This window comes from Grampus griseus, assembly GCF_964374135.1.
Source record: "Grampus griseus genome assembly, chromosome: 1".
NCBI classification, from domain to species: domain Eukaryota; kingdom Metazoa; phylum Chordata; class Mammalia; order Artiodactyla; family Delphinidae; genus Grampus; species Grampus griseus.
The window spans coordinates 50,790,956-50,817,968 of NC_139017.1; the positions used below are offsets into that span (position 1 = coordinate 50,790,956).

The following is a 27,013-nucleotide window of genomic DNA, read 5'->3' on the forward strand; positions in this document are numbered from 1 at the left end:
CTGGGGGTTACATGGATTCTCCAACATAGAATCATTAGCGCTGGAGTCCAGTTTGAGGTCAGTAAAACAAACCATCCAAGAAACACAAAACGATCTGGTATACCTTTCCCCACTCCCTAACCCAAGTTCTACCCGTTTCTCAAGTTTTTGCCCAAATCATTCCTCTCGATGCATTTTCAGTTGGAACTACAGTAGTGTTTTTCTTGTTAATGTTTCCACAAAGCTTGTTAGAGATTGAATTTGCTCCAGTTGGCCTCAAGGGATTTTTAAACAGTTGTTTCCAGTATAACTACAATCAGAACGCGGATTCCCCACAGCATTTGTTTACAAGTCTGCAACCACACCAGAGGGAGTGTAGGATACGGGGAGAGGGGGGTCCAGGCTTCACCGTCTTTGTTTCTGCAGTGCCTCGCATGTGCTAGGGACTCTGCGTTTGTCGACTGAACCTGCGAGGGCCCCGGGAGGGAGGGGAGCCGGCTAGGGTGTGGAACGCTGCGCCGGACGCAGAACTGAGGTTTAGCCACGCTCGGTCGACCTTAAACCTCTTCCTGCCCGCCCCTCCTTCCCGGACCAAAACCAGCCCTTAAACGCGGGCTAGGCGCAGGCTAGAGGCGGGTGCGGGATCGCCGGGCGCCTGCGCAGGCAGCCGCCAGGTGGGCAGGTAGCTGGGCGGGGCGCGCCGTGGTTGGCTGCGGCGGGGGCCGAGCACTCGGAAGAGCCCGCGACTCAGCCAGAGCAACAGACGGCTGGCCGGGGGCTGGAACCGGGGTGGACCGGGCCCGCCATGGACAAGCTGAAGAAGGTGCTGAGCGGGCAGGACACCGAGGACCGGGGCGGCCTGTCAGAGGTGAGTGCGCCGCGGCGCCCAGCCGCCTGGCCGCGCCCTCTCCGCCCCGAGGCTGCTGCGCCCCCGCCTCGGTGGAGGGTCGGCGGGGGGCCTGGGAGCGCGCCGGGGCTCGGGGGTCCGGGTGACACCGGAGCCCCGCCCCCAGCTCCGCCGGCGCCTGTTGCTGGCTGGTAGGAAAGGCAAGCAGGACTTCCAGGATTTCGTGGAAAGCAGCTCTGCCCCTGCTCCTTCCCCCTCCTCTCCAGAGCTCCGGACCCCCGCGCTCCCCCCACTCCCCACCTCAGGTACCAGGGCCCAGACACTCTGCACAGGACAGTCGGCACCTGTTTACTTTTTTGTCCTGCACCCTTCAGCCTTCCGCGTCCCATCCCCCCACAAAGGGAGGGCCGAGCTGGAGCAAAACCTAGAAACATCTGCGAAGGGGAGGGCGGATATTCCCGTTCGGCGGCCCCATCCCTGCAGGCCAGGGAAAGGGCTTTAGGGCCGAGCTAGGCTGGGGCCTCTAGGGTAGATCGCCTGCGCCGGGGGCCTGGGTGACCGCCCCTCCTCGCTGCCCACCGCGAGGCGGGGCTGGTGGCCGTGCCCAGGTGCTCCCGGCTGCGTTCCTGCCCAGTTTAGGCTGTGGGGTGTGACACTCGCACCCGACCTTGTGCGCACTCTTGCTGTAAACTACCCCCAGGAAAACCGTGAACTCCTGGACGGCTGGGACCACATCTTGTTTCTCTGTGCACACACTTCACGTAGACTCCGTAGGCGCCCAGGACCTCATGAGGCCGCCTGCACACTTGTTTGTTTTTTTTAGAAAGGTTTGGTCGAGCTGAAACTTGGGCATTAATGCCCTATCTTCTAGAGCCACACAGGATGTTTATTTCCTATTTCTAGTGCTTAGAGTTTTGTTATTTTTTTTCTCCGTGAATGATAAAATAAGATTTCTCTTTATTTTTTGGCATATTCCGTGGGCCTCAGTTTCCTCATCTGTAAAATGAAGCTCTTGCACAAGATAATATGGCTTCTTTCAAGTTGGAGCCTAAGTTTTTCCTCTGATTGTCATCAGTGTCTCACGTGGCTATCTCAGCATGCTGTTTTCACTCGCTTTTGTGGTTGTTGATTTTATTCTGACTTTTGTGTGACCCTGATACCTCCACGCCCACCATGAAATCTTGGAACCCTAAAAGTTGCTCTCTGAATCTTCACCTTGAAGAAGCAACACTACAGACATTGAGTGTTTTAGAAATTGGAGTTTAACTTTTTTTTGACATTTCCAAACAGCCTGTGGCTTCTTTTAAATCTGTTGCCTTTATTAATTGGTCAAGGCTCGCTAATAATTTCATGAGTTCCTCGTTTTTTGATATCTGGCTTCTTGTATGAACTCACAAGCCAAACCTCAGACTGGGCCTAAGAAAACTTATGTGGTTGACAGTCATGCTTATCTAAAGCTTTCTGTTGCACGGACTGTCAATAAGGTTTTAGAGCAGCTGGGGTTCAAGAGGTCGTTGCTTTCTCTTCCTGTGGACTCTTGTGGGGAGAGCGGGGATGATGCAGATATTTTGATTTAGAAAATCATCATGAAGTGGACAGACACTCAGGAGTGAACGATGTAGTGCAGATTGAAAACATAAAATGCTGAGTTAGTTTTTACCTAAAATAGTGAATGCCTGTGTTGGACACAATGAAGGGCTTTAAAGAGTTGTAAGCTCAGGCATGTAGAACCTATTTTAGAAAGACTAGGTGCTTCTGTCTGGTTCTAAAACACTGCTGTCAGTGTCCTCTCTCTGAGTGTGAGATTCCTGTTTACATCATTGTGTGGCACTTCCTGAGTCCGCAACTAACCAGGAAGCATTTTGCGTCCAGCTGAATTCACTCTCAGGGTTGTTTTTGGCTCCGTTTTTACTTATTAGGGCAGGGCCTCCTTGAAAATGTTGGTACTGACTTGATTGTCTCACATTTCCCATGGTTTTGAGGCTGGCAAGGCTGGAGGATGCTGGTGAAATTTCTGTTTTGTGGGGGATATTGGACTTGGTGGCCTTAAAGTCTCTTCACATTCAGTTATAAAAACAGTCAGACGTCACCATAAGTGAGTGCTTTAAAAAACTGTTATCCTGTTAGCTAGTGGGAAGCAGCTGCATAGCACAGGGAGGTCAGCTGGGTGCTTTGCAACCACCTAGAGGGGTGGGCTAGGGAGGGTGGGAGGGAGACACAAGAGGGAGGGGATATGGGGTTACACGTATGCATGTAGCTGATTCACTTTGTTATACAGCAGAAGCTAACACAACACTGTAAAGCAATTATATTCCAATAAAGACGTTAAAAAATTATTATTCTTTTAATGCAAAAAATAAAAATATGACTAGTTCTGTTTCTCCTACATATGAAACTGGGGAATTATAAAACTTGCCTGGTGATGTCTAATCACAGATGGCCTCTTGATGAGTTTTGTGATTGATACCTGGTCTTCATAAACCCACCTTCAATCTTCAATTCAGTTTCTATGGGCTTCTTTCTGAAACTACGGGCTTTATGTTTTCTCTACAGGATTGCAGGGACACGGAGGGTCTGAATTGTACCTGGTTTGAAAGCACAGGAATGAGGCAGTGTTCCTTTCTCACCTTCTTCCTGTTACCAACTCTGTTTCCCCGAACAGTTCTCAGCTTTTCTTCTTTTGGCAAGAGCCCCTCTTCTCTCCACATCCCAGAGTCAAAGGGACCCTTGTGCATAACTGCCCGTCAGACAGCCTGTGAGCTCTTTGCCTACAGATTCTATCCAGGTGCTATTCCAGCTACTCTAATTTCCCAAAAGTGCGCTAGCACAGTTTCCAGAAACCATGAATTTAAGGAGTTATTTTACATCAATGGAGTTGATTTTCACACATTGGCACAAAGAAGTGTTTAGCTTTCACTGGATCCGGCTGGAAGTGGAGCAACATCTTCCTCTGGCCTGTGACTAAGCATACTTAGTGAGAGAACTTGCAACCACGTAGATGAAAAGTTATCGCCCCCTCCCTCATTTTGGCAAATAGGGTGACATTTGGATGGGAGTCAGCTTGAGAGACATGTAGAACCAGCGTGTTACTTTCCTTTTTAAAGCAGAAACCAGAACTGCTTCCTATCACGAGTGATTTTAATTTTTACAAGAGCTGGCATCTCACTGTCCTGTTGAGACTGTTTTGTGCTCTAGATACCAAGGCCATGTCAAATTGATACTTAACCTTGTGGCTTATCCTGTAAAAAAATGGGTGAGGGCTTCCCTGGTGGCGCAGTGGTTGGGAGTCCGCCTGCCGATGCAGGGGACACGGGTTCGTGCCCCGGTCCGGGAGGATCCCACATGCCGCGGAGCGGCTGGGCCCGTGAGCCATGGCCGCTGAGCCTGCGCGTCCGGAGCCTGTGCTCCGCAGCGGGAGAGGCCACGACAGTGAGAGGCCCGCGTACCGCAAAAAACAATCAAACAAACGGGTGAATCTTTTAAAATGTCTCTGTTGATGCCAAGTAATGCTCAGGCAAGCATTGGATTGAATCCAGTCCAATCCCACTACCACAATTTTCTTCTTCCACGTAGCTCTGTTCAGTTTTCCACCTTGGCAAGGTAAGTTCTTCGGTGCTTGCATGAGTAGGAAGAGTGGTGGCTTTCGATTTTCTCCTGTCCTTGTGGGAGGTTGAACAGGTGAGTCAGAAGGGGTCTAACCCGAGTGTCTGGGGTGCCAGTGAAGACTGGTAACAGAGCATCACAGGGCTCATTTTGGGGGAGAGGTTCCTAACGTGGGACCAGGTGGCCCCTCTGTCAGCTCCTAACACCCTACTCCCCCGGAGTGTCACCATCCTGAGCGTGCCATTCTGTGTAGGGTCATATGTTGCCATATGTTTCTGCAAGTGCTGTGTGTGTGTGATGAGCCCCACTTTCAATATGTGTGAACATATGGGGCAGATCACCTGCCCTGAATACCTGTCTCATGAGTGGGGAGGAAGCCATGCTGTAGTGAAGCCTGCCACGCCTGAGGAAGCCTCTGGTCTTCCAGCTTCTAGTTTGACAGGAAGTTTAGAGACAGGGTTGAGAATAGGCCCCTGAGCTGGGAGCAGTCAAGGCTGAGGGAGTTGCCGGTTTAGTGACCCTGGGGACCTCTGCCACCACTGCCTTCCTCCATCAGCTGGGGGCACGTGTGGTCACCACATTGCCAGATGGGGACTGTGCTGGCCACTTGAGGTGAGCCCTGGGTGAATGAATATGCAGGGGGCCTGGCTGCCCTGCCTTGGCTGGGCAGGAGGAAAGGCCTTTGGTCTCCCTGGCAGCTGCCTGTGCAGCTTGGAGCAGCTGTGGCCACTGCATGAGGTTGACAGACTAGGAAGGTCTCTGGTGCAGACACGTGACTGTCATCTTTGACATGGGGAAGAAATCCTCAGGAGTTACTCACAGGCTCCCTTGCTTTAGTGGGGCTTTTCTGGAAATCTTGGCCTCCTCTGAACTTTGCTCTTGGGAAGGATTAAGCGTGGTGACAGAGGGATGAGTAGGGCAGTCATTACTTAACTAGGATCCGTCTCACATGTGGGTGACTTGACTGATGCTGGCACCTTGAAGAACAACTTCTGCACCAAGAGTGAATAGACTCGGCTGAGAGTCCTGATTAGGATGAGAGCCTGAGCCCTCCCGGGTCCCAGAAAGGCCAGCAGGAGCAGTGAGTCCTGAAGCTTGGCTGGTTGACTTAGGAGACGGTGCCCCTTGGATCCAGCTGCGCGAGTGCCACCCCTGTCTTTTCCCCTTTCCCTGGGCCCTGCCTGGGGGAGCTCACAGCTTTCCAGTTGTGGTCCTTATCCTGCCTAGGCTGCCGTAAAGGCTGAGGCTGCTCTAGGGTCTGCTGTCTTGCAGACGTGGGGTGCCGTGTCCATGGGGACATGGGTTCGAGCCCTGCTCCAGGAAGATCCCACATGCTGCAGAACAACTAAGCCCATGCGCCACAACTACTGAGCCTGCGCTCTAGAGCCCGCAGGCCACAACTACTGAGCCTGTATGCCACAACTACTGAAGCCCGTGTGCTGTAGGCCCTGTGTGCTGCAACTGCTGAGCCCACATGCTGCAACTACTGAAGTCCACGTGCCTAGAGCGTGAATGGCCATCATCAAAAAGTCTACAAACAGTAAACATTGGAGAGGGTATGGAGAAAAGGGAAACTTCCTACACTGTTGATGGGAGTGTAAATTGGTGCAGCCACTATGGAGAACAGTATGGAGGTTCCTTTAAGAGTAAAAATACAGTTATCATATGATCCAGCAATCCCACTCCTGGGCATGTATCCAGAAAAGATGAAAACTGTAGTTTGAAAAGGTACATGTACCCCAATGTTCATAGCAGCACTATTTACAATAGCCAAAATATGGAAGTAACCTAAGTGTCCATTGACAGAGGAATGGATAAAGAAGATGTGGTGTATGTGTGTGTGTATATATATATATATATATATATACACACACACATATATTCCATTTTATATGGAATATATATATTAATATACATATTAATTATATATAATGGAATATTAGCCATAAAAGTGAATGAAATAATGCCATTTGCAGCAATATGGATGGATGTGGAGATTATCATATGAAGTAATCAAAGACAAATATATGATATCACTTATATGTGGAATCTAAAAAAGTGATACAAATGAACTTATTTACAAAACAGAAACAGACTCAGACATAGAAAACAAATTTATGGTTACCAAAGGGGAAAGGGGGAGAAGGAAGGGATAAAATTAGGAGTTTGGGATTAACAGATACACACTACTATATATAAAATAGATAAACAACAAGGACTTACTGTATAGGATAGGGAACTATAGTGAATATCTTATAACAACCTATAATGGAAAAGAATCTGAAAAAGAATACGTACATGTATAACTGAATCACTTTGCTGTACAACTGAAACTAACACAACATTGTAAATCAACTACAGTTTTTAAAAAACAATCATGCTATACTCAAAGACTGAGTAATTGTATCTACCTAAAATTTGAGGAAACAAGCTCATTTACAATGTAAGACTAATTAAATTAATTAAAGGGGAGTGGTGATTATAATAAAGTACATCTTATTCTAAGGACAGTAAACGATACACTTCTAAATAGCTGTGAAACCAGCAGAAAATTGGACGTAACAGTCTTTGACATATGCGTAGCCAAAAATTTCTTAAATATGGGTCCTTTTTAGATTTCAGCGTTTCCAGGTTTCTGTATTTTTTTCACATGTATGGTTTCTGTCAGCTCTTTATGTTGGTCTGGATCCTTTAATTCTGCTTCTGTATTTGAATATCTACTTCATATATAACAACAAATAGTATACATAATTTAATAAATGACCAAGAGAAAATGGCCATATTTGTACTCACACACCTAATATCTTTCCACATCAGAGAGAGTGGAAATGTTATCAAAAGATATTTTACTGGGCTTCCCTGGTGGCGCGGTGGTTGGGAGTCCGCCTGCCGATGCAGGGGACGTGGGTTCGTGCCCTGGTCGAGGAAGATCCCACATGCCGCGGAGTGGCGGGGCCCGTGAGCCATGGCCGCTGAGCCTGCGCGTCCGGAGCCTGTGCTCCGCAGCGGGAGAGGCCACAGCAGTGAGAGGCCCGCGTACCGGAAAAAAAAAAAAAAAGAAGATATTTTACTATTATTAAAACAGTAATAAGTGACCATTCTTCTCATGGAATTTGAATCATCTAAATTGAAATATAACTGTCTCATGCTACATAATATCCCATACTAATATGTTTGTCCTTACTTAATGTCAAAGATATTTGAAGATGATTTTACTTATAATAAACAGAACATGGTGGAGCATTTATGCATAGGATAATATTCTGGAACAGTCTCTGAGGTCAACCTTGGCATAATTTGACTTGTGGTTTAACGGTATCTTATTCTAAGTACCGTGATTTCGTCATAAACGTGGTCAAATCATTTTGTGGTAAAAACAAGAGAAAGTACATATAGCATACATGACACAGTACAGCACTAGATAGATTTTTTTATAATAAACACTCTTTAGGAAAAATGGAATGCATGTGTTTTTCAAATATAATTTTTCTAAGATCTAAATCTATTACAAAGGCACATATCTTTAAAGCAATAAAACTTTAAAAATTTTGTAATATAAAGAACAGTGCACTCAAAAGAAAGAACCCAGTGATCATTCCATTCACTATTTTTCCAGTTTTCTTTAACTCCTCTTTCGAACTCAATAGCATCTGTTGGATAATTTTATAATTCCCTACGGAGTAAGAAACCAGAAGTTATCTTTAAATTTCCATGGACGATTTTGCAGTTCATTATGGAGTAGGAAAGTAGATAATACCTATACATTGTCAAGATAAAGTTAAGGGACTTCCGTTTGTGCCACAGATTTTACCAAGAACCAAAAATGCTAAATTTCTCTATATGATTTCCAGTGATGGAAACAAGGCAGAGACAGTAGGCACCCAAAGTGGTGAGTTAGCCCTTTCCGGATGCCTGTCGTCCTCATGGAAGAGACCCTGGAACTATTTGTTGGCCCGTTTGTGTCTGTACATCTGCATCATCCTCTGACGGAACACGTCAAACGTGTCTTCTTTGTGCTCCTGCCTGTCGGCACCCAACCCCTCCCCTTCCGAGGCAGTTCCCACGCTGACGGGCTCCCTGATGCCCTTCCCACAGGAGCCCAGGCCGTGGCCCTCCTTCCAGCCCATCTTCTGTAGCATCTGGACCCCCAGGTTCTTGTCGGTCAGTTTCTGCTGGGCGAAATCAAAGTCCTGGCGTTTCTTCTTCTTGGACACGGGACGACCCCGAGGCCTGTCATAGGCAATTCGAACCGGTTCGTGAACTTTGGGCTCCTGGATGAGACACAGCATAGCTGTGGGACACAGCTCGGGTCCCACCAGCCCATCTCTTCAATCCACTTCACTGTTTGTGAAGTGCATTGTGCTTGAGACAGAGTTTCCACCTCTGGAGATGTCCAACCAGAGGATCGGTAGCCTCTAATCAGCTGCTGGAGAAGAGATTCATGGCCGGATTCAGTGATCATGAGGGCTCCTGTAGCTATGCACAACTAGGATTCTGTGTTGCTGCCTTTCTCTGTACAAATTCTAAATTTAAGTATGTGTCCTTTGTTTTTGGTGATTAAATATGCATATACATGTATGTAATTAGTTTTTTAAATATTTCAGGTTGTGGAGGCAGCTTCATTAAGCTCGAGCACCAGAATAAAAGGCTTCATTGCCTGTTTTGCTGCAGGAATTCTCTGCTCACTGCTGGTAAGACCGCCCACCCCTCCGCCATCTTTTCCCCCTGCGTTCCTTCCCGCTATCTTTCCACTTTCATCTACCTCCTTTTCTCTTCTGCTCTTCACTGAAATGCATGGATAAGAGGAGGGGGAGGAAAGGGAACTGGTGAGGGAGGTAAGGGGGGCGCGGAGGGGAAAAGGTTCCTCTGTGCACTCCTGGTTCGGTGGCTGTGGTGGGGTGTTCCGCACGTGCGGATACGCTGTGCCTTATCTTTCAGGGAACTCTTCTGCTCTGGGTGCCCAGGAAGGGACTATACCTCTTCGCAGTGTTTTACACCTTTGGCAACATCGCATCTCTTGGGAGGTAACAGTTTTTTAAATCTAACCTTAGCCAATTATTAGATGGGAAAATGGATGTGCGTTGTGTTTGGAGGGAGGTGAAAGAGGATGCTTCCATAGTTTTAAGGATTTGGAGAGAAAAGAAGTAGTTAAAATACATCACTTTCCGGCTTCCCTGGTGGCGCAGTGGTTGAGAGTCTGCCTGCCGATGCAGGGGACGTGGGTTCGTGCCCCGGTCTGGGAAGATCCCACATGCCGCGGAGCGGCTGGGCCCGTGAGCCATGCGCGTCCGGAGCCTGTGCTCCGCAATGGGAGAGGCCACAACAGTGAGAGGCCCATGTACTGCAAAAAAAACCAAACAAACAAAAAACCCTCCAAACTTCAACATATATATATTTTTTCTTTTTTAACTTCAACATATTTTTATATCTTAGTTCATCCTTGAAGTACCACTGGAGAAGGCAGGAACTGTACTACCATTGTGGTTTTACATGGCACGGAAGAGTTGAATGATTTCTTCAAAGTTTACCACACTGCCCTCTCCATTGCTCTAGTCTTACTGCTGCTGCCCCTTGCTGATTGACTCACATGCTCACACCCTGTGCTGGGCTCTGAGGATTCAAGGACGAGCAGGGTTTGGTTCCTGCTGTGATGGAGCTCACTGGTTGGCCAGGCAGACAGACATATAAACTGATAATATAATAGGGTATGGGGAGAGCAATGCTCAGGGAAGTGCAAGTGAGCTGGTCTGACGTGACCTGGGGAGACCGGAGGGCTTCCCGTAGAAGGTGACATCTGAGCTGCTTTTAGCTCTGGTCTCTATCACTGCTCACTACAGGAGTTCCTTGGTGGGCTTCTCTGCCTCTTTTATGGACCCTCGCCAGGCCATTTTCCACAGAGCTGTGGAGCCATTCATTTATAGCCTTGCTTAGCCCCCTTAGTGGCTTCCCATTCCCTCTCAACGGGTGAAGTCCAAAACCCTCAGCGTGCATACAGGACAGACTCTTCGAGTCGTTCTCCTCAGCCAGGCTGAACTTGGATTTCTCCAAACGTCCTTGTGCTTTGCTTGGGCTGTTTTCTGTGCCTGGGATGCTACCCCGTCTGCGCCCCCCCTTTGATGGGTACTTGCTCATTTGTCAAGACCTGACTCAGAAGTCACCTCTTCCATGAGACTTCTCTTAATTCCCTTTTCCCCTCCAGAATCAATGACCTCCTCCTTTATATGGGCTCTGTCTATCCCATATATATTTATGTGACAACACAGATAGCATTTTATTACACTGACTTGTTACAAATCTACCACTTGACAAGGGCTGCACTTCTGTCTTACTTGTCCCTAATTGTCCCCAAACCTAGGTCTTCTTCTGCCTGGAAATGTGAACCAAATGATTAAGTGCAATGCACTGGCCATGCTTAAACTTAATTTATTAATTCTGTTTTTTTTCAAGTTGTTTTTTTTAAATTTAATTTTTATTTTATATTGGAGTATAGTTGGTTTACAGTGTTATGTTAGTTTTAGGTGTACAGCTAAGTGATTCAGTTATACATATACATATACCTATTCTTTCTCAGACACTTTTCCCATATAGGTTATTGCAGAATATTGAGTAGAGTTCCCTGTGCTATGCAGGAGGTCCTTGTTGATTATCTATTTTACATATAGTGGTATGTATATGTTAATCCCGAACTCCTAATTTATCTCTCCCCACCATGTTTCCACTTATGGTTTGAAAACAAACCATAAGTTTGTTTTCAAAGTCTGTGAGTCTGTTTCTGTTTTTTAGGTTCATTTGTATCATTTTTTTCTTCTGATTCCACATACGAGTGATATCATATGATATTTGTCTTTCTTTGTCTGACTTACTTCACTTAGTATGATAATCTCTAAATTTATTAATTCTTATGATAGTATAATGCTGGCCCTTGGAGATGTCTAATCTTGCCTCCAAAGCTCTCTCAAATACTAACTTTTGGGGGGTTTTGCTTTGGGCAGACAGCATAGGTTATAATGTATAGTCTAGACTGAGCATAAATATATGGGTGTGTTGGTTAGTCCAAAAGAACTATTTAGCAAATCCTAATGGGACCAACTTTTCGAAGCATTGCCCAGGGAGATAATAAAGGGAGCGAATTGTTATTACTGGGTGTGTCTAGGAGTTTGTGGCTCTGCCTGTAATCTTTTATATTTTTGTATATATGCTGCATGTAATTTTTAAGGCCACCCTTGGCTATCGCTTCTTGTTCAGCGTAGGCTCAAGAGTGCACTCAGCGCAAACACTTGACCTGGGAGTGCAGCTTTGAGTTCAAATGGAAGCTTAATGACACTTCAAAGAGAGGTAGACTTATTTAACAAAGTTTTGTTTTTAGAACACTCAGTAGCTAATGTCATCTGCTGGTTGGCTTGTATTAAATGCTGGCTGTAAACCAGCTACGCCTGGGGTGATGCCACACGGGGCGTTTCTGTAAGGAGTCGGGAAGCATGACCTATACCGGGCCCTGGCACTTGCCGTGTTAGGCGTGAGTGTCTGCTTCGTTTGTGTTTACTCTTTCTCACTGGCCACCTATCAAGTTCCATCCCTACAGAAGGCATGCTGGGGCTGTCTTTTGGAGTTTGGGAATCCAACAGATGTGGGTTGGAATGCCAGCTCTTTTATGGGCTTAGCTGTGTGATTTTGGATAAGTAAATTAACCTTTCTGAGCTTTTATTTTCTCAGCTCTAAAATAAGTGTAATGATACCGAACTCACAGAGTTGTTGAGGGGATGAAATGAGATCATGTACGCGATATCTAACACTTAGCAAGTGTTCCACGCATCACAGATGATATTCCTATCAACATTAGAACTGTCCTCTGGAGATTACAAAAGAAAATGAAATGCTCTGCCTTTTAACATAAACTACCTAAGCCTGTAAGATGCGGTTTTTCTTTTTTAGATTACCGGAGTCACTTTGGTTTGTTTGTTTCCGTGGGTAGGTTGTGAAGGAGGCAAGGCAGCACCTGGAAGGGAGGGGTCCTCTAACCTAGTGGTTATGGACGTGGCTCCGGAGTCAGACCTACGTGCACCTACATCCTCACTCTACCGTATTCTAGTTGGGTGGCCTTAGATAAGTAACAGGTCCTTTCTGGACTTAAGCTTCTTTGTCTGCAAAATAAGTATGATGACTGTTCCTATAATCAACTTCATAAATTGTTAATGGACTAAATAAGAATAAGGCACAAAAGGCCCTGAGGCACAGTGCCTAGCTCAGTCGGAGCTTTTCAAGGGTCATCTACTATTACTGCTATTATTGCCGCAGGTGAGCTGGGGGAGGTGATGGGGAGGCACCTTGGTTTACCTCGTGTGGTTCTGTTCCGGTCTGAACGGCTTGTGTGTGTTTGCCTCTTAGCACTGTCTTCCTCATGGGACCAATGAAACAGCTGAAGCGAATGATAGAGCCTACGCGTTTGATTGCAACCATCATGGTGCTGGTAAGGGCTGCCTGTTCCCTGGATGTCTAAAGTAGGAGTGTTTGTTTCTGCTGTTTGCAATTTTTTTCCTCTTAAACCTAAAGACTTCTATCCTTTTCCCTTTCATCTTGACTTACTATCTGATGCCTGTAACCACTGTGGCAGAAGGGAGCATTCTTCATCTAATAATTTTTCCTCTCTTCCCCCGACTTATGTTTCAGTTGGTGTTAAGGTACTGCCATTTCTATAAAGCCCCTCCAGAAGGTGTTGCTTCTTAAATTTGGCAAACTCATGTGGTAATAAGAGGGCTCTGACACCCTCCTGGTGGTGGGTGATGCCACATACAAGGAAAGCTTAGAGGGAATAACTGGGGAACACAGGGTTCATTCTCTCAAGTAGGTGTCCAGTCTCCTAGCATGGGCTGTTTTTCCCCTTGTCATTCTCTGACTTTGGGATCCTGTTTGTTTTTGTCAGTTTTCCTGAAGCAGGTGTGGTTTCCTCATGGCCCAGCACCCCCGTTCCCTGCTCTCACCACAGTGTCTTCAGTCTTGTCCTATCTTCCTGTCCCATTAACCCAGAATGCCTCTCCCTTCCTTGGGCCCTTTCCTTCCATGGGACCATCCCATCATTCCAGACCACGTCCTCTGGACTGCTGTTACAGTTATCAGTATTGCAATGTCCAGACCTTGAGCAGCATACTTTGTAGTTTCATTTGTGTACATCTCATTTTTTCAGGTGGGTAAGTTCTCTAAGGCCGTGGCCACACTTGCTCCTGTTTTGTGTCCTTTCAGAGCATTGGGCACCATGCTGGACACCAAAAAATTATTTCGGTCATATTTATTGAGTGGTTACTGATACAGCAGGATGGAGAGGACAGGCATGACTGACAGCTGGACCACTCATTGTTTTTGGCCATCCCTGGATGTAGATGGCCTGGATAAGTCTCTTGCAAAAAGAACTTACTAAGAAAGGACTCAGGGACAGTGTTAGGTGACGTGTAAACAAATAATTGACTCTCTGGCTGTGAGATTGACATCTAGTGTTAACCTTTGTCCTCACATGCCCTTTCTCCTCCAGACGCTAGTGTTTGGCAGGAGTTAAAGAGGTGTGTGTTTTACCTACTTTAGTATATGTTGGAATGGAAGGATGGATGGATGGGTGGACCAGAAATGTGCTTGTGTTTGCTGGGCAGAGATTGTGGGAAAATTTGAAAGTAGAAGAGGATCCTTCTCTTTTTAATCTACATGAATCCTTATTGGCCAGTTTCATTTCACTGGGATTTGAACTGCTCTGCCGAAGACGGGTGCTCGCATAGCTTCAGTGCTTTGAAATGAAGGATGCATTTGGTTGCTGTGATAACTACAGAATCTGATTACTGCAGTTTGATGTGTTGTTGTAAGTTTGTCAAGAATGATGTCTTTACAGTTTCTTCCCCTCCCTGTTATTGTATTAATTAAATAAAGTTTTCTTTCTCTCTCTAGTTGTGCATTACACTTACCCTGTGTTCTGCCTTTTGGGTAAGTGTGTATTTTAATTTTCCTTAACCTTTTTGGTGTGTGCCTCTTGTCACACACGTACCTGTAACCGTATCATTTTTCTTCCAGTGGCACAACAGAGGGCTTGCTCTCATCTTCTGCATTTTGCAGTCTCTGGCCCTGACGTGGTAAGTAACCTTTTCGACAGTCCCTTCCCACATCGATCTCTGACTAACGCAGCTGAAGGAGATAAAATCCCACATGGTGTGGGTAGGAGGATTGGGAAAACAGAAGCTTTTCGACTTCAGAATCCTTAATGATGCGAGTCAAATCACGCCGCAGAGCACCAAAGCCTGTCGACTCAGCCCACCGCCAGTAGGTGGCGTTAGTGGCCTTGAGTGGTCGTGGGAGGCTCTTTGCCCACTGTGGCATTTTTGCTGGGCTCAGGGTTGATTTTGAGATGTTACAAACGTTATTCAACCACTCACGTCTGGTAAGGGCAAGGACAATGAAGTTGTGTAGGGGCTGGTAAAAAGACGCTTGTGAGTTAAACAGGCATTAAAGAAAAGGGAAACTGGTAAGGAAAATCGTGAGTGTTACATTTGTGGTGGGATGAATCATTTAACAGAAGGACAAAGAGTGAATTGTCAGCGGCAGATGAGTAGCAGTGACTGACGCAATGGAAAACCGTGTGGCTGTGCGCCGTAGCAAAACCAGGGAGTTGTGCCCTAGGGGCCAAGCATAGTGAGAGGACCACTGGAGACATTATCATGTAGCTTCATGGCCATTTCAAACCTGTCCAACGTCAAAGTACGGGGGTGGTGGCACGTATGGAATCAATAACTTCTGAGACGTTTCTATAATATGTTCACGGTTTATCAAGGGATGGTATCTGCCAGAACAGTTTCATAAAAATGTGACTTGATCTACTTTGGGAAAAAATGTTGGCTCTAATGTGAAGAAAGGAAGACTGTGAACGTTTTAAAGCTTCCAAGGATCAAATGTTGTCTTATTTGATAGAAATGCATCTTGAGACTGCAAGCTTAACACCCATCCTTCCTTTTAGTAATTTTGGACTTTTGAATAAATGTACTTTCAAAATGCCCTTTGGAATTTATTCCAAGTAAGTCAGCTTTTGTACGTGGTGAGTGTCAGCTATGGAGGAGAATGATGGCCTGATTTTAATGTGACACATACAGTGTGTCGTGGGTACTGAAAGGGCCTGGTGTGATGGCTTATGTTTATATTTTGGTTTTCTTCTCGGGGCAGAAATGAATCCCTACGTACACATGCCTTTCTTTGCATATAGACTGATTCTGACGCCATTTTTTAAAGGTTCCGCATTCATATGTGCAGTCAGATGGCCCTATTCCAACCCTGATGTGTTCCAACTATATGTGCCTTCTTAGAGTTGATTGGCTTCCAGCCCGCCTGACACCCAGGCCTGGTCTTCGGGGGCGTGGCCAGCTTCCTCCCCTCTGTGGCTCCATTCTGGGCGAGGGGGCTGAGATAACTGGGACCACCAAGATATCTGTGGGCTTGGGTTCTTAAAGAATCATAGCTTGCGTATACTTTCATCCATAGGGCAGTTGGTAGTGCGTTTTTTTTTTCTTTTCCTGTTCTCTTTTCTCTTCTTTTAAAATTATTAGGCACAGAGCAGAAAATTTATGCCAACGGGGTAGAAGCTGTATTCTGTTGCGAACTTGTAACGTGTTAGAGGACAGCTGATCTGCATTTTATTTGATGTTCCTTTAGCATAGGGCTTCCAGGTCATCTGGCTGTCTGGAATCTGCCTGTTGTAGGTAAGGCTGCTGGCTCATTTGGTTAAAGCAGTAACCCCGTGAGTCTGAGGTGACAGAGTTGTCTCCATACGGGCCTTCTGCCCTCCTACTTTGGCTACAGAGGACACCCCATTCCCTGTTATACACATGGCACCGCGCGCGCGCGTGAATGTGTGCGTGTGCGCACACGCCCTCCACGCTGAGGAGGGAGGGGGTCTGGATACATCACCGCAGGTGCTCTTGCAGCTCAGAAACCCAATCCACTGTGTCATCTTCCACTCCCTTCATTTGACTTGATCTTTTGTTTGTTTTTCATTGTAGGTATAGCCTTTCCTACATACCATTCGCAAGGTAAGACTGTCTTTAGGATTATAATGTCTGTCATTTGGGGATGAGGATAGTTTGCTTGGGGCCTTTTAGTTTAGGGTGCTTTCAGAGAGTTCATGCCATTTTATCTTTATGAAGATCCTTGGAGACGAATAGGCAGATGTTATGCACCTATTTTATAGATTAGTAAGTTAGTGCCCCTCCCCCCACCCCATAATACAACCAGTGATGGGCATTGACCCAGGTCTACCGATTCCTGGCGCTGGGAACATTCTGCTGTGATAGACAGTATGTATATGCTCATTATCACTCTTTTAACCTGTAGGTTTGAGGAGATTTTCCTAAAGGTGAATATCACCTTAGTATCACTGAGCAAGGGATGGAGGGGGTCTACGTTCATGCTTGTTTTCTTATACTATCGCACTGATGGGAACATTTCAGAAAAGAATTCATAAAGGGAAAGTAGGCAGGGCCAGGACTCTGGAGGACCAGGGTTTCCTAATTAGCAGTGTGACCTTGAGCAGCTCACTTGACTGCCCCCCCACCCGGCCTGAAAGGACTCATGATAACTGACTTGGGTTGGCCCCTTCTCACTCCGAGCTTCTGACCTCCAAACCTCCTTTAATTAGCACTTTCAGTGATCTTTGCCTCTGACTCTGTTCTCATGTCACCATTTAATTTCCATTCCTCTCTTTCATGACCTGTGAACTAAAAAGAGGCTTTTCCTTAACTGTGTTGAGGCAATGAGACATGTGCGAGAGCTGGGAAGGAGGGAGAGCAAGCTTAGGCCTTCCGAGGCTGTTGCTGACAGTGATCGGAAGACGGTGGCGAGTGACTGATTAGATGAGAAGTTAACCAGCCCACCACGTTAAAGGCAGCTGGGTGGCTTTGTGAGTAGGCTTTCCAGGTCCTTTAATATGTGTATTGTGAGCTGCCACAAGGGACCTTATTTGTCCCTAAAACCCTTTCTTGTGCAGAGCATCTGCTGGGACTTCAGTGCAGAGCGTATCTTAAGAAATACTGTCCTAGGGCTTCCTTGGTGGCACAGTGGTTGAGAGTCCGCCTGCCGATGCAGGGGACACGGGTTCATGCCCCGGTCCGGGAAGATCCCACGTGCCGTGGAGCGGCTGGGCCCGTGAGCCATGGCCGCTGAGCCTGTGCATCCGGAGCCTGTGCTCCGCAACGGGAGAGGCCACAACAGTGAGAGGCCCGCGTACCGCCAAAAAAAAAAAAAAAAAAAAAAAATTAATGCTGTCCTAGAATTATCTTGATAGCAAAATGCAGCACCCGCTCATGCGAATACATTCTCTCATGTTCCCTCCCTCCCTCCCTCCCTCATGTGACTCCAGTGTCCTTGGCACAAATGCAGCTGAGAACACAAGGAGTAGAACTGGGGTGAGAAGCCCTAGAACATGGCCAGATACGGCGGTGGGATGGATGTGCCTGCTTGAATAGAATAGTAATTTGCTGAGCCCTCACTCTTTCCTTGCACGCTCTACACTGAATTCCAAGGAGCAAGTGCCTGGGATAGAGCTCATACATCAGGGTAGCAAGTGCTCAGTACCTATAGAGAGCTCCCTGTGCTAGGGAACTCCTGCAAGATGTCCCTTAACAAGCTTCTGCTGCCTGCTTAGAAAGGAGAAAGGCCCTAGTGCCTATTTGACTGAATGCTTTCGGTGCGTCCTGTGATTCTGGTTGATATTAAAGTATACAGTCCTGACTAATTTCTTGGTTTTAGATAGTTTCCACTTTCTTCCTATCTTTTCCTCTGATGGTCATGGTAGCGATTCTTTATTAAATACCTACTCTGTTCAATGCACTAATTCCCAGACTGGTCTACAGGGTAAGTGGGGATGTGCCCTTTTACAGATGAGGAATTTGATACTCAAATAAGGCAAGTCCCTTCCCCGGGATAATATTAGTAGTAGATGTTGAAGCTGAGGTTTGATGCCATGTAGATCTGACTCCATGGTCTGGGTGCTTTCTTCTCTGCAGCGTGCTACTCTGGGTACCCAGAAAATCTCAAGGAAGGTCTTTACCACTTCCAGGAGCCTTTGGAGTGATGATCTCCCATTTATCTTTGTGTTTTTTCTTCCTAGGAACGCTGTGAAGAAGTGTTTTGCTGTATGTCTTGCATAACACATGGCCGGTTTTGCAAAGCTTTGGAAGGCATGGTGGATGGAAGCTCGTGGACCGTGTTGTAAATATCTTCTAAATCTCTGTCTCACAGACATGTGCCTTTGATCTTGCAGCGACATGCTGCTTGCATTCTGAACACCTGAGGGTTGCTTTTGGAGGCAACGGTGTGTTCCCAAACGCAAATGTCTGTAGCACGATATGAGAGGTGGGTTCTGTATCTGATGGAGTGGAATCTTCCTCATGCGCCTTTGCATGGTGTTCCACTGAGTTCTCGTCAATAAAAACCTTGTTAAGCAGCAGCAGATAAGCCTTGGGAGCCAGTGATTCCCAGCTGGCAACAGGCCGCCCTGTTGGAGTCACAAGGGTGCAACAGGAAGGGATAGAGTTTGGGGGTCTACAGGGACTTCGTAGATTTGTTCCTCAGCGTGGCATCCGTCACCCCTGCCCCACACAGCGTGGACACGCTTCTACTCCGGTGTCTGGGAACAAGTGCTTCTGCCCTCCTGACAGCTGCACACGAGCCCGTGGCGAGTCTGGCCGTGGACTGAAGTAGAAAAGGAGCACTTTTTGGTGATGTGTGTTGTTTTTAGACCTGAGCCGTGGCTCTTTTGCTGTTCTGATTCCACACCTGCCCATAGAATGTATTTTCTAACATTCAGTGCACACTTTTCTTCTCTTGGGTTTTTCTTTCTCCCCGCCACATATCTTTACTCTTGACCTCTTGGAACGAGATTGAGAGAGAACAACGCAGCAGCAGCAAACACTACTGCTTCCTTTTGGACAAGACCTGGTAGGAGGTGAAAAATGTTGCTGCTCTCTGCTGTATTTTTTCCCCCCATTATTTATAAATGTTTGCTTTTAAAATGATTTTGTTTTCCATTCTCCCCTAAAACGGGGCCAGGGGAGAGTAGGTGGGAAGACAGAGCCCTGCCGTGGAGGCAGCAGGAAGTAGGCACGCCTGCCCAGTGACCTTTAAATAGTCCCAGCATTTGCAGTGGAGCCTGTCCTGGAAACGGTGGGAGAAGACACCAGGCGCAGCGGGGTGGCCATATTGCAACTTGATGTCTGGCCACAGACAAAGTGCTTTCATGTCCCTGATCTTGTCTAGTCCTTGTAGGAGCCTTGTGATGAAGCAGGGATTGTTATCCCACTAGGCAGTCAAGGAAATCAAGGCTCAGAGAAGTTACGAGATCTGCCCAGAGCCACAGTCGATGGCAGAACTGAGCCCCAAGCCTGGGTGCCCCGGCTTCTGTCCCCTTCATGACACCGCGTTTTGCCAGTGTGGCTCTGGTGTTACCTCCTGTAACTGTTTTCCCCGTTTTCATCCGCCAGGCCTGTGCCTTTTCTGTTGCAAGCTCTCTACGTCATTGTATCTTCTCCTGCTCAGTCTCCCTTTGGGAAGCTTCCTCTTGGTTCTGTAGGATCTCCATCAGGCCTTTTGTGCCCTTTAGCTCCTCCTTGAGGCCTGACCATCAGAATGCCCTATCTTGATCATTGGAGTTCTTGGCATTACAGGACCTCCAAAGTCACCTCCAGAGGAGAAGTCTGTTTGGGTTTGCCTTTCTCTTCTTCTCCCAGGTTGGCCGGTCCGCTCAGGCTCTTGCTCTGGGAATCTCCAAACCAAAGGCAGTGGTCCACTGCTTGTCTCCTTGCTTGTGGCCGATTGCTGAATTCATTTTCCTGCTGCGGCCAAGACCTCAGACCGGTGAGGCTTTTCTTCTGAACTGGGGAGGTATGAACAGGCCTGACGGGGCCAGAGTGTGGGGCCAATGTTCCTGGGTCCTTTTCTAGGCTGTTGAGGGCATCCTGTCTTCTGCCGAGGCCCCTAACCTACCTTCAGCCAGGAGTGGAAAGTATATGCTACCATCTGGCTTGTGTGGGGTTCGTTCACAGGCCAGGTGCTTCCAGGAGGCAGCTCAGATCTCAGAAGGGCTCTGTGAAGGCGGTCAGAAGTCGTCTTCTCTTTAGAGCTGATGTGAGGCTAGCCTGGTCACTATGAGCTTCAAATAGCCTGGAGTAATACACCTAAAAGGCTGACCCCTCTGGGCCCTTTTCAGAGGCTGGACTTGACTTTGTGAGACATGAGGTTAAGATGTCACCAGGCCTGTGTAATGTAGTGGTGGTGAACGTGGGCTATGAAACAGGGCTGGGTGTGAGTTGTGGTTCAGTCACCTGCTAGTGTCATGTTGAACAAGCTCCTTAACCTCTCGTCCTCACATCGCTCATCTGTTTAAAAATAATGGGGATAATGATTCCTGCTGGATCATCACAGGATGTCAATGAGAAACGTGTCAAGTGCTTAGCATGGGGCCCAGCATAGGTAAATGATATCTCCGTCAAAGGTGGGTATTATTATTTAATCCCGGAAATAATGGATGACCATTGAAGGTGATAGGGTGACTATCTCTGGCCATTAATTCATCTGAAAAAGCTTATTTGGTAGTATGTGTCCGGCACTGTAGGCATTGCCATGCACTATCTTGTTGAATATTCCCAATCACTTTGCCAGGCTAGCAGGCTTGTCTCCATTATTAGAGAGCCTCAGAGCGGGTAAGAGGTCTGTACCAGATCTCACCAGCCGAGGGCGCTAGCTCTTGCGTGAAAGCTCATGCTTTGCCTTATCTCTGGAGGCCTGTGGCCAGTTTGTTCAGACAGCTCCAGTCCGGACACCTCGGCAGCTTGTGGGTGATCCCGCCTTCCAGGATCTTCCAGACTGAAATTTTCCTTCTGCCGCCTTACCCTTTGGTTGCTTCCCTACTTGTTTTTGTCTGCCGGCCTGTAGGAGTAAGAAATCTACTTCAAATATGCTGAAAGCTGTTACCAAGCAACTGTGCTGGTTAAAAGCAACCTCGTGGGTGAGATGACGAGTGGAGAGTTAGGGTTTTAGGTCCTGTGGTTGGTTGTGGTCTCTGTTTCCCTGCTCCCCTGCCTTCTATCCTACCCCGTTCACTGCTGGGTGAAGGAGAGATCCTTGCATTCTGGAACGAAGGGAACCCTTGAGGCAGCTGTTTTGTAGACAAGGAATGTGTTCATGCAAGGCTGTGCTTCCAACCGCTGGGTGGGAGCGCTGGCCTGAACGCTCTTCCCTGGCCGTGTTTGCCTGTGACCGCTGTGTTGGGAGCAGCATTGCTCTCCAGACTTGGAGAACCGGCTTCCAGTGCTCTTGGCCCTCTCTGCCTTCACCCCACCCCTGAGAGACTGGGCAGGTCTGTTTACTAACTTGCTGCTTCCCATCTCCTCCTGTCTCGCTGTCTAAGAGGTCTCCCCTTTTGCCTGATGTGCTCAGGGGAACCTCTGGCTCTCCAGCCCCTCTGCGTGGCTGTGCCTGTGGCCACTGCTGCAGAGACCCGGTCGAGGTTCCTGCTCTCCCTCCCTCCCACAGACGGGCCGTCTTGTCCTTGGGAAGGACCGACCACTCTCCGCAGCTGAGCATTCTCACCGGCTTCACTGTCTCAGTGCTTGGAGCTCCTGTGCATATCACGCCTGTACGGTGACTGTGGGTTATCCACCTGAGTGCTACCTTCCACCCTAATCGGTACATGCTCAGGGAGCAGGAAATACAATCATGAAATGCCTCTAAATAAAATTACTTTTGGATACTTCTGTTAGAAAAGATAATTAAGAAGTGGGTCATACCTTAAAAAAAACCAAAAGGGGTGTGGGGATACCGGTTTGGCTGCTTCTGCTTTTGATAGCTCCACGAGAGTGACATGTGTTGGAACACGTGTGATGAGACTTGGTGGAATGAATTAGGGAATGGAGCTGCAGCCCTGTGGCTGTGGAGTCCTTTTTCTATGGGGCTGCCTACACCTGTCTTGCCTTCTCGTCTCTTTCCTTAGATAACTTCTGACTAGAGTCTGCTGTAGGATTCCAGATACTTCAAAATCCACAACCCATCCTTCAACTTCATTTTCAGCAGATCAACAACGACAGAAATCAGTGTTTAAGGTTTATAGAGCCATGTTGCTAGATTACAGGCATTGTTCTTTTGGTTTTAAAAATCCAAGACAAAATTTTTAAGATAAGTTTGAAGATGTGCCGTAGCTTCCTTGCAGATAGCATTTTAAAGAAAACGAACAGACCTTCACCTGAAGTTAAATACTGATTGATATCTGTGTAGCTCTCGGTAAGATTGACAAAAGAATTTACATTTAGAAGTCTAAATTTTTTAGCAATTTCTATTTAAGAAGTTGGGGGATTAAATCATGTGACTTTCAAGCACCTTCTAATTCATAATTTTATGCAATTCTGAGATCTGGAGGATTTTTTGTCAAGTGAAGAGGAGAGTGCCGTGCAGTGTTCTTGCCTCCAGTTTACTTGAGATAGGGCGTTTAGTCCCGCTTTTCGGTTATTTCTAGTTCTACCCTGAATGCATAGGTGACACTCCTAAGCCCCTGGTACACTTAAGCTTTGCTGTTGAGGGCTCAGATTTCTGTCCCTTGACCTCACAAAGGGCCTCACAAAGCACCGGCAGAGGTCTCACCACAGAGCTTGTGAGCAGAGCCCATGGTCCATCAGAGCCTTTGTTAATGTACATTGACTGAATAAAATTATGTGCTTCTTAGCAGGAGCTGATAAACTGACGATGGGCTTGGAAATGTACAAAACATTTTCTATAGACGGGATGAGCTGAAAGCAGGGAAGAGTGTGTTCACTAGATAGGAGGAACATGGCTATTTGGAGTGAAAGGTCAGTCCACAGCATCGTAATAAACAATTACTACTGATGTGGATATTCACAACAAAGTAATGACACTACACTTAATAAACAGCACCAAAAAATAGACATAGCATGGACAAAAGTTCCCTGATATAAATGGCTGCGTAGACTTAATATCCTTGTGGATCCTTGGGAGGTATCCTTTGAGACCAAACTGAGACTTGTCAGAGAATGTTGCCCTCTGCCTGTTGAACTACCATACTGCAAGAAGAAGTAATGAGCCTTAAGTACAGATGAACCTTGTGTAATGTCTTAAAGGGGAACCATAGTTTACATGCAATCTTGTGGTCTTTGTGCTATGAGAAGTGCTTATTTTGCCTTTTTCAATATTTTTGCTTGACTTTGCCATTTGGAACAAGGAAAACAAAAAAAACCTCTGATCTTTCACTGCTTTTGTACATTCTGATTGTGCAGTTAAGGGTAAGGATGCTCAAAAGCCCATGGGGAATTTATATGCGTTCAGAACGTTGTACCTGTTTTAGTATGATGAGCTTTTAAAACACTTTGTTAAAACATCAATTTTTGTAATTGTATAGATACTCAGCTAATTTTGAATGCTGCTGGTGGCATACCTAAATTTTCATATCGCAAAATATATTCTTGTGTGCTGCTTTTCCTACCTTGAGATGCTCTTTCATACAGTGAAGATTGTTTTCTTTTTACTAACTCATTTCAGAGAAAGAATTTTACTGTTAAGTAAGCTGGTTTTTTCCTCCAAGTATCACAAAACAATTCTTTTTTTTTTTGCTTTTTTCCTCCAATAAATGATAGCATTATGATCTTTAGTAAATCTAGTGTTGTCTCTTATTCATGTTTGTTTTTCCAGGAGTCACTGAGCCAAATGAAGATTGCAGGACTATGAGAAAAGACCATGTCTTTAATATGAATCCTTAATGGTAGTGTACATCGTAGGCACTTAAAAGATGTTTTTTGAGATAAATTGATATGTTTAGCCTCTCTTTCAAATGACTTCAGGATAAACACAGGTCTAAGGACAGTTCTGAAGGTTTTTGAAAGGTAAGACATTTCAAATGTTTATTTTGGAATATTCCCACACACCTAGCTGGATAAGTCACTTTATGTAAACTAGGTTGTCAAATTAATTACTAAAAGGTTTTTAATAATATCTCCTTATTCTTTTAATGTCTGTAGCACTTGTAGTTATGCCAGTTTTTCATTGCTGATACTGGTTATTTCTATCTTTCTTTATCTCTATCAGTTTAGCTTGAGGTTTATCAATTGTATTGATAGTTTCAAAGATAACTCAGTTAAAAAAATTTGAACATTTAACTAAAGAAGATATGTGAATGGCAAGCAAGCACATCTAATACATACAATGTTATCATTATATGAAGTTTAATGAAAACAGGTAAAACTCAATTCTAGACTTCAAAGACACATTCTTAGGTGGTAAAACTATAATGAAAGCAAGGAAGTTATTTGCATAAAAGTTTGCATAGTGATTGGTTTGAGAGGGACGGAGAGGTTAATGATTGGGAAGGGACAGGATGTGGAGGGAAACCCTGGGTATTGGTTGTGTTTTATTTCTTGATCAGGTGGTACTTACAAGGTGTTCACTGGTAAATCATCGCACTGTGTGTTTTCTGTGTATGTGCACTTCTGTGATGTGTTATATTTTATAATAAAAGAACCAGCTTTGGTTTCATTGATTTTCACTATTGGTTGTCTGTTTTCTATTTAATTGATTTCTTTTTGTTTTTGTTTTGTCCAATAACTGTTTATTGTGCTTGCTTTTACAATAATTGATTTCTTTTTATTATTTCTTTTCTTATATTTACTTTAGATTTATCTTTTCCACCTTTTTAAAATTTATTTACATTTTTCCTGTTTATTCTTATACATCCAGCATTCAAGTTATAAAAATTTAAAACAACATATTTAGTTAAAAAAATGGAGACTTTGGGGATAAAACCCAATGGACTAAGGCTCAGTCTCTTATTTTTTATTTTCCTTGTTGGTTATTTATTTTAAATATAGCAGTGTGTACATGTCAATCGCAAACTCCCTAACTTTCCCTCTCCCCCCCCTTCCCCCCAGTAACCATAAGTTCATTCTCTAAGTTTGTGAGTCTGTTTCTGTTTTGTAAATAAGTTCATTTGTATCATTTTTTTTTTAGATTCTGCATATAAGTGATATGATATTTCTCTTTTTCTGACTTACTTCACTCAGTATGACAATCTCTGGGTCCATCCATATTGCTGCAAATGGCGTTATTTCATTCTTTTTAGTGGCTGAGTAATATTCCATTGTATATATGTACTACAACTTCTTTATTCATTCCTCTATAGATGGACATTTAGGTTGCTTCCATGTCTTGGCTACTGTAAACAGTTCTGCAATGAACATTGGGGTGCAGGTATCCTTTTGAACCATGTTTTTCTCTGGATATATGCCCAGGAGTGGGATTGCAGTATCATATGGTAGCTCTATTTTTAGTTTTTTAAGGAACCTCCATACTATTCTCCATAGTGGCTGTACCAATTTACATTCCCACCAACAGTAGGAGAATTTCCTTCTCTCCACACCCTCTCTAGCATTTATTGCTTACGGATTTTTTGATGATGGCCATTCTGACTGGTGTGAGGTGATACCTCACTGTAGTTTTGATTTGCATTTCTCTAATGATTAGCAATGCTGAACATCTTTTCATGTGCCTCTTGGCCATTTGTATGTCTCCTTTGGAGAAATGTCTATTTAGTTCTTTTGCCTATTTTTCGATTGGGTTGTTTGTTTTTTTGATATTGAGCTGCATGAGCTGCTTGTATATTTTGGAGACTAATCCTTTGTCAGTCACATCATTTGCAAATATTTTCTCCCATTCTGTGAGTTCTGTTCATTTTGTTTATGGTTTCCTTTGCTGTGCAAAAGCTTTTGAGTTTAATTAGGTCCCATTTGTTTAATTTTGTTTTTATTTCCATTACTCTTGGAGACAGGTCAAAAAAGATATTGCTGTGATTTATGTCAGAAAGTGTTCTGCCTATGTTTTCCTCTAAGAGTTTTATAGTGTCCAGTCTCACATTTGGGTCTTTAATCCATTTTGAGTCTATTTTTGTTTATGGTGTTAGGGAGTGTCCTAATTTCATTTTTTTACATATAGCTGTCTAGTTTTACCAGCACCATTTATTGAAAAGACTGTCTTTCCTCCATTGTATAGTCTTGCCTCCTTCATTGTAGATTAATTGACCATAGGTGCATGGGTTTATTTCTGGGCTTTCTAACCTGTTCCATTGATCTATATTTCTGTTTTTGTGCCAGTAGCATACTGTTTTGATGACTATACCTTTGTAGTATAGTCTGAAGTCCTGATTCCTCCAGCTCCGTTTTCCTCTCTCAAGACTGCTTTGGCTATTTGGGATCTTTTGTGTCTCCATACAGATTTTAAGATTTTTTGTTCTAGTTCCATGAAAAATGCCATTGGTAGTTTGATAGGGATTGCATTGAATCTGTAGATTGCCCTGGGTAGTATAGTCATTTTCACAGTGTTGATTCTCCCCATCCAAGAACATGATATATCTCTCCATCTGTTTGCGTTATCTTCAATTTCTTTTGTCAGCATCTTATAGTTTTCGGAGTACAGGTCTTTTGTCTCCTTAGGTAAGTTTATTCCTAGGTATTTTATTCTTTTTGGTTTGATGGTAAATGGGATTGTTTTTTGAATTTCTCTTTCTGATCTTTC

The 27,013-nt window shown here is 45.2% G+C and overlaps 1 protein-coding gene across 1 annotated transcript; it reads left to right on the forward strand.

Moving 5' to 3' along the window:
• The first annotated feature begins 725 nt into the window (after window positions 1-725).
• On the forward strand, window positions 726-24,289 carry SFT2D2 (SFT2 domain containing 2). The gene is made up of 8 exons (XM_082656940.1): window positions 726-847; window positions 9,034-9,120; window positions 9,368-9,453; window positions 12,815-12,896; window positions 14,357-14,392; window positions 14,480-14,538; window positions 16,453-16,482; window positions 18,558-24,289. The coding sequence occupies exons 1-8, from the start codon at window positions 785-787 to the stop codon at window positions 18,595-18,597; spliced, it is 483 nt and encodes a 160-aa protein (XP_082513066.1). The 5' UTR covers window positions 726-784; the 3' UTR covers window positions 18,598-24,289.
• The last annotated feature ends 2,724 nt before the right edge of the window (window positions 24,290-27,013 follow it).